The sequence below is a fragment of the Laetiporus sulphureus genome (assembly GCF_001632365.1).
Source record: "Laetiporus sulphureus 93-53 unplaced genomic scaffold LAESUscaffold_87, whole genome shotgun sequence".
In the NCBI taxonomy this organism is placed as follows: Eukaryota; Fungi; Basidiomycota; class Agaricomycetes; order Polyporales; family Laetiporaceae; genus Laetiporus; species Laetiporus sulphureus.
This window is the reverse complement of record NW_024468596.1, coordinates 82627-93309: the sequence shown is the minus strand read 5'-3', so window position 1 is coordinate 93309 and position 10683 is coordinate 82627. Positions and strand designations below refer to the sequence as shown.

The 10683-nt window shown below is 48.9% G+C and overlaps 1 protein-coding gene across 1 annotated transcript; it reads left to right on the top strand.

The window, feature by feature from the left end:
• Positions 1 to 6842: 6842 nt before the first annotated feature.
• On the top strand, positions 6843 to 7106 carry LAESUDRAFT_634073 (uncharacterized protein; the record flags this gene model as incomplete). Its single annotated transcript, XM_040903433.1, has 1 exon — positions 6843 to 7106. A coding segment is annotated over one exon (264 nt), but the record flags the coding sequence as incomplete, so codon positions are not given.
• Between the last annotated feature and the right edge of the window lie 3577 nt (positions 7107 to 10683).

The window sequence follows — 10683 nt, the reverse complement described above, 5'->3', positions numbered from 1 at the left end:
TTGATGTAGCAAGAATATGCTCCTGAATCGAGGAGCGCCTCAGTCTGGACTTCCCTTACTCCCTGTTTGAGGTGAACAGGTAAATCGATCGCGTGTTTTGACGAACCAGTAGATGCGATGTATAAAAAACTTGATACTGGTACATGCGAGAGCGAGTAGGTACTATTACAGTGTCTATGGGAACTCTGGCCAGACCTCAGAGAACCCGCCGAAGAAAATCCTCATCATCTTCTACCTCCGTGATCCTAGCTGCTTCGACAGCTGGTTCCGGTTCTGCCTCCTTTTCCTTTCCCTTCACGTCATAGCTGGCGATGAAAGCACGGACTGCTTCATATCTCGCCTTGCTGTCGTCGGAGATGTCTGAGGCCACGTTTGAAGAAATTGCCCTTGTTGCTTGGCCCCATTTCGGCATTTCAAATTTGCCTTTGTACTTGGGGTCTGGGCATCGCTGTTTAAAAATGAAGGGGTGTTTCCCGCATCGTACACACAGCTTCTTCTCCAGCCATCCTTCTTGTTCCTTGGTGAGGGTGGATACTCGATCCACGACCATTGCGTTGGGGTCTTTCGGGGCCCGTGGTGCCGATGATGATGATGTTGTAACTGTTCCGTGTTGTCCTGCTTTGTCGGCTCTGAACTTGGACTCCAGTTGAAGGCACAGGTCGAGGTATTCTGGCCATGTGATGGGGTCGGAAATTCCTAGGCTGTCTCGTGTGACCATTGCCTGGCGTATGTCCTTGCTTCGGTGTTCAGCGATGTAACCGATGAGTGCAGTGTGCCCTAAGTTGGTTTTAGTGGCCCATTGACGGATCTGTTCTGCGAAGGATACCATTGTGGGATACGTCTTGCCGCAGATATCCTTCAAATGCTGCTGTGCATCCTTGTCCGGGTCGAGGGTCCTGTAGTTTACTTTGAGAATGTTGACGAAGTCTTCCCATGTGTCAAGTGCCTGCTGTGCTGCTGCTTTGGTCGCATATTCAGACATGTATGTGAATGCGCCACCTTCCAAATGCAGCAGGGCCGTGGTAATCTTGTGTTCATCGTCGTTGATCTCGTTCCACCGCATCCATATACCGAGTTGTTGGAGCCAGTCCTCCAGACTTCCTTTGCCCGAGTAGTGTGGAGGTTCGGCAATTTTGATGCGTGGCTTGTGCGATTGGACCGTGCCGGATGTTTGACCTTGCATTATAGTGACGCCGCTTGCTTTGAGCGAAGCTATCTCATGTCGCAGCCTAGTGTTTGCTGCCTTGATTTCCATCATCTCTTTTCCAATATCCAACATTGCCGCTTGTGTTCTGGTGAGTTCACCGTTAAGTACCGTTATATGTGCATCTTGCGCATCGATCCTGTCCTTGAGCTTGCCGTTCTCGGTTTGGAGCAGTGCCTCCTTTAACCGGTGCTCATTCTTGTTATTCTGGATACGTGATTCAAAGGCTTTCTTGTGCTCGTACATTTTGTTTCCGAGCACATTGTAGACCTTGGCGATTTCAGTAGTGACCGTGAGCTTCATTGCGACGATTACGTACTGGGAGCATTGCAGAAACTGAAGTACATAATGGTGGGTTCGAAGAGGCCACGATGTGTGATGAAGGTGGCTTTTTCTTCATCTCCCTCCCTAATCCTTATGTTGTTGAATCCCCATCGCAGGTCAAGCTTTGTGAATATGCTAGCTTGTGAAAGTCTGTCGATGAGGTCTGAAATGTGTGGGATTGGGAATTTGTTCTTTTTGGTTACTGCATTGAGGGCTCTGTAGTCCTGTACTAACCTCAGTGATCCGTCTTTCTTTTTGATGAAGAAAACAGGTGCTGCCGTTGGACTCCTTGATCTTTTGATATATCCTTTGGCCAACTCTTGGTCTATCCACGTGTCGAGCGAATTTCTTTTTTGAAGGTTCATAGGATATAGCTTTGCCAACATGGTAATGATGCCTCTGGAACAAGTTCAATTGAATGATCATAGGGCTTTCTGGTGGGCATTCATTCTGACTGCTTCTTGGAGAACACATCGCCATACTCATGGAGGTGTTTGGGACATAGGCTGACCAGTAGTTTTTGTCCTGTTCTCTGTTCTGTGGTGTTCTATCCTGATTCCTCTTGGTGTCAAGACCCATATAAGGCTTGTGCATCAGGGTCTTCTGATAGTGACACCCATTTGATGAAGCTGTCCATGTCATTCCAAGTGTCACCTAATTCTTGGGAACTGATGAACTCCATCAAGTCTTCGATGTGGGGGATATTTGTGTCTTCCAGGTCCTTCTTCTGGACTGCTACCTTTGAGGGTGTGCATCATTGTGGGCATCGGGTGAACTCGATATAAAGCTTTCCCCAATTCACTTTGGGATTATGCTCCTTGAGGAAGCTCATACCTAGTATAACATCTTTGTGTCCAATATCGGTGACAAGAAGGCTTTGTCTGCTTGTATGGTTTCTGATAGTTATACTTGAAGAACCCTTTTCTTAATAGTTCCCCCTTTGTTGTGCAATGCATCTGCGTTGTAAACCCTGATCTCCTTCTCAAGTGAGATCATAGCAAGGTTTAGCCTGTCAACCAGCCGTTCGTTGATATAGCAAGAATATGTTCCTGAGTCAAGGAGCACCTCAGTCTGGACTTCCCTTACTCCCTGTTTGAGGTAGACAGGTAAATCGATCACATGTTTCGATGAACCAGTTGATGCAATATCTAGACACTGGTACATGCGAGAGTGAGTAGGTACTATTACAATGTCTGTGGGAACTCTGGCCAGACCTCAGAGAACTCGTCGAAGAAAATCCTCATCATCTTCCACCTCTGTGATCCTAGCTGCCTCAATAACCAGTGCCAGTTCGGACTCCTTTTCTTTCCCTTTCGCATCATAGCTGGTGAGGAAAGCATGGACCACTTCTTCTCTCACCTTGCCGCTATCGGAACTGCTGGTCTCAGTTGCCGTAGTTACTGCTCTTGCCACTTGTCCCCATCGAGGCATTTCCAATTTGCCTTGATACTTCGGGTCAGGGCACCACTGTTTGAATATGAAGGGATGTTTTTCGCATCATATGCAGAGCTTCTTTTTCAGCCAGCCTTCCTGTTCCTTCGTGAGCTGGGAGACGCAGTCTATATCCATGTCATTAGGGTCCTTCTTTGCTTGAGGTGCTTGTGATGATGATGTCATGTTTCCATGCTGTCCTGCCTTGTTGGCCCTGAACTTGGATTCTAGTTGGAGACAGAGGTCGAGATACTTCGGCCATGTGGTCGGGTTGGTGATACCTAGACTGTCTCATGTCACCATTGCTTGGTGCACATCCTTGTTCCTATGTTCAGCGATGTAGCCGATGAGTGCAGTGTGCCCCAAGTTGGTCTTGGTGGCCCATTGGTGGAACTTTTCTGTGAAGGAGACCATTGTTGGGTAGGTCTTTGCGCAGATCTCCTTTCAGCGCTGTGATTATGAGTACTCAGCTAGCTGTGAAAGGACAGCAAACAACTGGGTGGGGTGAAGGGGGAACAGTACAGGGAAGGTCTGCATCTAAAGCCAATGCAAGAGCCAAATGTAAAATATGGTGAAGAAGTGAATCAACACGGTACCCAGTAGATCACCAGCCATGTAGAGTGTATGGGCTGGGATGATATACATGAGATACGTGCAATAGAATGGTTCCAGGGCGAGTTTAATAACTTCTGGACAGAGTATAGGAGTCTTGGGAGGTGGGTGTACCATCTCAGTGGCAATGTCTTGGTGGTCAGTCAACCACGTTCAACAGTGAGAGCAAAGATTCTGATTAGATCATGAAGTAGAAGCAATGGGTTGTAGAGGAGAGGGAGACTGCTGTCTCTGTGCACTGCTGTGCAAGCCTCTTCGCATACTCTAGCTCCTAAATATGCCGTCCGAGCTCCCCCCAACTACTTAACTACACCACCCTTTTATACTATGCCCTCAGGGTGCGTTCACCTGAGACTCAATCACACATCGGACCCTGATTGGTCCTGTAACTCATTCCCTCACCTCACTCATCTCATTTCAAATTCCTTAAAGGGCCTGCCACTGTGGACCACCTCATCGCATCTCGTTCTGAATTCCTTGGAGGGCCTGCCACTGCAGACCACCCCATCGTGTCTCGTTCCAAATTCCTTAGAGGGCCTGCTGCTGCAGACCACCCCATCACATCTCATTCTGAATCCCTTGCCTTCTATTCACCTGTGTTGCACTCCGCTCACTGCATTTCTTGAGGACCCATCTCAGCGGCCGTCCCGTACCACAGAAGTTTCCTTGTTCCTGATCTGAAGGTGCCCTGTTCATTCTTTGGACACCCTGCCTGTGCTGCCCCAATGGTTTTACCTGTTTCTTGGCCTGTGCTCATATGCTGGGGTTTTCTGGCATTGTCTCAAACACGGTCTCTCATCAGTACCTCACCCGGTCCACAGCTGCAGTCCTTGGACATGTCCACATCTCAACCTGCCCACCCCTTCTCATGCCCCTTCCAGCCATTGCCACTCTTCACCCTATTCTCGTCTTGCCATGTCTCGCATACCAGATGGCATCCCTGATGAACAGCAATCTGTCTACACCCTGCACATACATCAATACCTTCTGCTGCTTGAGGCTCTGTCCATGGAATGCATACATGTTCTGTCCAATTCACGTCCCGCTGTGGTTGAATGGAATGAATGGTGCCACTGAGTCTGATCCCTCCTGGTACATGTCCTATGTCTTCCTTTTTCTCCTCTATTTAGATTGATCCATAGCCTCAGAAGCTCGCTGACACCACCCACATCGAGCTCACCTGAACCGGAATGCAGGTGCCACTGACTGACTCCTTTGAGTGGGTCTGTGATCTCCATGCCCTCACCGCCTTCTCTTTATCACATGATCACAGTTCGAGGTCGGCCACAATGGTTGGGGATCTTTTCTCAGACCCTCAATTGTGGCAATGCTTGCTTGATGTGCTTGGGTGAAGATTGATGCACCCTGACGTTCCCTCGTCTGAAGCTTCCACCTCCCTTTCACTTCAACATGGCCAGCTTTCAGCAGTGCCATACAACTCCACACCTGTAGAAGCTGGTGACGATTTGGACCATATGCTGCACCCAGAGCACTTTTCTGAAGGTGATGGTTGATTCTGAGGTCATGTCCTGAGGTTCGGAGGGCCCCGTTTATGTAAACGATCCATAGCACAGACTTGATGTACCTGTCCTGCCCTGAACACAATGTGCCTGTTCTGCTCTGAGCTTGCTGTCAAATGTTAGGGAGCTCAATTATAGTGAGGGCAATTATAGTGAGGGCAGCCACACTGGCCACCTCACATCCCCTCCGGACTCAAATATCGACCATCCCCAGTCGACGCCACCACTTCTTAGACAGCATGCAAGATGCCCACATGATTGAGGATGCCCAGGTCACAGGCTCGGGCAGGGACCATGGAGCCCGAGGCAGGATGCGCTGATGAAACATATGGTAAATGAACCTTTTTAATACCTTCCTTACTATGCTAGAGAATGTCGTGGTGCATTAGATCCTATGCCCTAAGACAAGGAAATGGCAGCAAGGTCCTTGCCAGTGTCCAGTGACCTGCACAAAAACCATAAGGGTTGGCCCAGGAAGGGTCAACCAGGCATGCAGTGACATGCAGCCTGAAAAAGGGGCTCAAAGGGCCCTTAGCCTTATGCTCACAACTAGGGGTGAATTGGCTGGTTAGGCTGCATGAAATAGGTAAATGAAACTGGGGGTACCCAGCTTCCTCATAGGTGTTTATATACATGTAGGGCAGGGCCCCTGGCACTGTGCTACTGTGAGACCTCAGATACCTATATGTGAACATGTTGCCAGAACCGGTAATGGTTCTGGATTTTGCCATAGCAACTATCTACAAATGGTCGTGGTACGTCCAATGCACGCCACTATGTGAGCGGCAAAGTGGTGCCACTTAGTGAGTGGCCAATGGAATTATGCTACATAGCATATCCAAATGCTGATGCTACCATTGGGTAGCCATTGTAGTTGGTGCTGCTTTCCACCATGTGGCAATCCTTATCCTTTAGGCTGGACCTTTAGTTGGTCACGTCACTGAGTGGATGTAACGTAAATGGTAACGCTTTTCCCACAATGTAACGCTAATGGTAATGCTTTTACAAGTCACTTGTGGTTGCCAAATAAGAACTTAAGAATGCAAAAATAAAGTTGTCATGTCAAATACTGTGACAGAGGTACAGCTCGACACTTAGTATATGCGGGGCGCATCGACTTCGGACTTAGCCGATCATGCACCGCCACCTAGTAGCAAACTTTTTTCATTTCGAGGAGTTTACGTTCATGCTCATATCATGCCCGTGAACTCCAGGTATGTTTTATATATCTTGTAGTATATTTGGTACTCACCAATATACACGTTTGCACTCATATCATGCCTGTGAACTCTAGCGCACATCCGCTCATTGCTCATCACCTCGTCCCCTTCATCCATAAGCAACCTTGTCTGTTGTTAGGTTATGAGCCCCAGCAGTTCACATTCCTCACTCGGTATGTCTTCAACACTTACCAGCAGTGATGCCTTTAAGTTCGCCAAGCTCTCTGGCTTGAACTATGCTAAATGGGCCATGCAGATGCAAGCCACATTTCAGTCATGATATCTCTGGCTGTTGGTCACAGGGGTGGAAGCCTGCCCTGCACAGCCAGCAGACCAAAGCCGAAGGACCAGCCAGAGGCAGACTACAAGCAGGAGAAGAAGGAGTGGCTGGAGTGGAAGCTTAGAGATCAGGCAGCACAGGGCCTGATGAAGAGCACCACAAAAAGCTCACAGTGGCCACACGTTGCAGAATGTGTCATGGCAAAGGATATATAGGAGAAGTGGAAGAAGGTTCATGTCACGAACCAGCAGGCAATCAACATCCATTACTTCTTTGAGGAGCTATACACTCAAAAGTATGTTGATGGAGCATCCATGGCCGACCACATCGCCACGATGATTAATATCTGGCAGAAGATTACTGTGGCTGGGGAAATGCTCCCCAATGTTCATGTTGCTCATGCTCTCGTGCTCTCACTCCCTCGCATGCAGTCATGGGAACTTATGAAGATTCAACTGTTCTCAATGGACTCGAAGCAGTTAATGTCGAAGGTGGTCAGCACCAAGCTTCAGTCAGAAGTAAATCGAAGGCTGCGTGAAAAGACTGGTGGCGAGACAGCGCTACTAGCAGAGAAGAAGAAACACAAGCTGAAGAAGCGTGGACTGAAGCCCGACGATGTGTGCAACAGTTGTGGTGAGAAAGGTCATTGGTCGAACAAGTGTCCCCATAATGCAAAGGAGAACAAGTGGAATGGTGGTTCTGTGAACTACACAACTGGTACCCTGTGGGATCTAGGGCTCCGGGAGCTGGGCCAAGTCTATATGGCCCTTGATGGCATGGAGTCTAGTGTGAAGGTGATCCTGGACTGTGGTGTGATGTCTCACATGTTCTGCGATTGCTCATTCTTCTCCACCTATATACCATCCACTGCTTCTGAAATGATCTCCACAGGTGATGAATATACCATTCCTGTTGTTGGGCAGGGAAGCATTTGATGGAAAAGCCAGCTGCTGAATGGATATTGGACAGTCATCCTTCATGGGGTGAGCCATGTCCCTCGTCTCACAGCCAACCTGGTCAGCCTGGATACTCTGCAATGACAAGGAGCTTCGGTCATCAGCTATGAAGATAGTCTTATCGTCAAACTCAGCCATGACGAACTATTCCGAGCTACACTTATGAGCAATGCAGGCACACTCTATTACTTTGATCGACTCTTATTGGAGGGTGGTGTGGCCTTTGTGGTTGGCTCGAGTGGGAGTCTGCACCTCTGGCATTGGCATCTTGGTCATGCAAACCTTGATGCGATCCAGGAGATGCAGCGGAAGGAGTTAGTGCAGGGGTTGGAGATCACATCGATGAGGGACTTCGATCGGGTCTGTGAGGGATGTGCACTGGGCAAGTCACACCATCTGCCTTTCCCAAAGAAGAGTCACACTACTTATGAGAAAATGGAGCTGCTCATGGTTGACCTCACAGGTTCAATGTTTGTCCCTACATGGACTGGCATGCAGTACGCTTTTGTCATCATAGAGGCAAGCTGCTGCTATGGAGTAGGCTGTCTCCTCAAGATGAAGGAGGAGGTGGGCCAGGCATTGCAGGAGATTGTAGCCATGTTAGAGCATCAGTCTGGTGTCAAGACGAAGCGCATGTGCTCAGACAATGGATCAGAGTTTGTGAATAACTTACTCGATGCCTTCTGTTGGCGCAATGGCATTGTACACCAAACGATGGTTCTCTACACTCCTGAGCAGAATGGCATCACTGAGCGAGCAATTGCTGTCTTCTTTGAGATGGTGCATTGCATGTTGCACTTGGCAGGGATGGATCTGCATTACTAGGGTGAGGTGTTCATATACGCTGTCCACATGACATATACTTCATCCCTCACTGGAATGGTTTCCGTGCATGCTTGGATGGGTCAGAAGCCAGATGTCTCCCACCTGTGCATTTTCAGATCCACTGCATTTGCAAACATCCCGAAGAAGCTTCGTGGTGGAAAGTTGGTGGTGACGTCGGTGAAGTGCCAACTGCTAGGGCATTAGGCAGATGAGACGAAAGGATATCGTCTTGAGGATGCAGAAACCGGGAAGCTGCTGACATCATGGGACATGTGTTTCATTGAGGATGACCAGCTCAGTAACCTGGCAATCATGGAAGCAGTCCCCCATCTGGCAAGTTCACATGACCTGGAAAACCTCGTACCTGAGACACCCAAGCAGTCTGTGCCGCCACCACCTATAAGCTCTACCACAGCATGGCCACCACCCCCACTACTGTCCCACCAGCCAGCATCTGACTTGGCGAGTGAAGGGCAGGTCAAACATGAGCTCAGTGTGGCACCCGATGCAGGTGGTCTGGCACCAGAGCAAGCGCCTGCACCCATGGCTGATGAGCCAAAAGCTGCCCATACTGCAAAATGGGCAAACTTACCTATGTGAGAGCCATCATCACATGCACAACACATGCCAGCCCACTACACTAGTGCCAGCACCGATGCCACTGTGGAGTCAACCTTGGATGGCCAGAATCAGGCGTTCGTCACCTTTGCTGGTGACCCGATGACTTACAAGCAGGCAATGCGGTCATCTCATGTGAAGCAGTGGGAGGATGCAATCACAGCTGAATATGAGCAGTTGAGGTGCACTGGCACTTTCGAGTGGGTTCACGACTTACCTGAAGGTCGTAAAGCAGTCAGAAGCCACACACTCTTCAAGCAAAAGCACAATGGCTTCAAAAACGTGACCAAATACAAGGCTCGATTCGTTGCTCGTGGCTTCTCGCAGGTGCCCAATCGTGACTTTAACCCCCTCTTTGTCTCTTCTAGTGTCTTTCGTTCTACGACCTTCTGTGTGCTCCTCTCGATCATTGCCCATGAGGACTGAGAACTACACCAAGTCGACATTGTAGGTGCATACTTACAAGGTGATCTGATAAGGAAATCTATATGGAAGTGCCAGAAGGAGTGAAGGAGCCAGGAAAGGATCCGAAGGATGGGTGGTTTTGAAGGTTGCAGAAGGCACTGTATAGGCTGAAACAGGCTGGGAGGCAATGAAAGAAGAGACTCGATGAGGTGATGAGGAAGCTGGGCTTTGGGAAAGGCTCAGCAGATGACTGCCTGTACATCCTCCAGGTGGACGGCAAGGTCATGCTGCTGGTGCTAGTCTATGTTGATGATATGGCTGTGGCAGGGAAAGAGCTCGCATGCATCATGAGGTTCAAGAAGGATTTGGCTGATCACTTCGATATCACAGATGGCAGCGAACTCCAGTACATCTTCGGCATACAGGTTAGGCATGACCACCAAGCTCAGACAATCTACCTTAACCAAGCAGCATACATCAAGTCTGTCCTCATGCATTTCGGCATGGAGGACTGCACCCCTGTTTCGACTCCCCTCACAGTCAAGGAATGCCTCTCTACTGTGCAGAGTCCATCAATGCCCACCGAAGCAGTGAAATATGAAAGGTATGCAAACGGTCTCAAATACCTCAAGATCATCGGTGCCATCCTATATGCTATGCAGACATGACCGGACATTCAATACGCAGTCAGCATGCTTGCACAGTTTGGAGCCAATCCAGGCAAACCTCACCTCGAGGCCTTGAAGAGGGTATTGCGATATCTTAAGGGTACCGCACACTTCCAACTTCACCTCGGTGGCAGCGGCAATGGCATTGATCTTGTCAGCTAGACAGACTCAGACTGGGCTCAAGACACTGACTCATGACATTCTGTCAGTGGCTTCACATTCAAGATTGCAGGAGGATTCGTCTCCTGATCATTGAAGAAACAACTGACAGCCGCACTATCTACAGTAGAGGCAGAGTACATGGTGGCCACAAATGCGAACAAAGCAGCCATTTGGCTTCACATTCTACTTGAGGACCTGGGTTACACGCAAACATTGGTGATGGTACTGCATGGTGACAACCTTGGTTGTATCATTTTGTACTGCAACCCGACCTCTCACCCTTGCACAAAACATATTGACATTCAGCATCACTTCATTCGTGAATGCATAGCAAACTCTGAAATCAACTTGCAATATTGTTCGACGAAGGACATGGTTGCCGATGTCTTCACCAAGCCATTGCCTCATGAGGCTTTCGAAAAGTTTTGGGCAGCTCTTGGAGTGGGAGAGTACTAAGG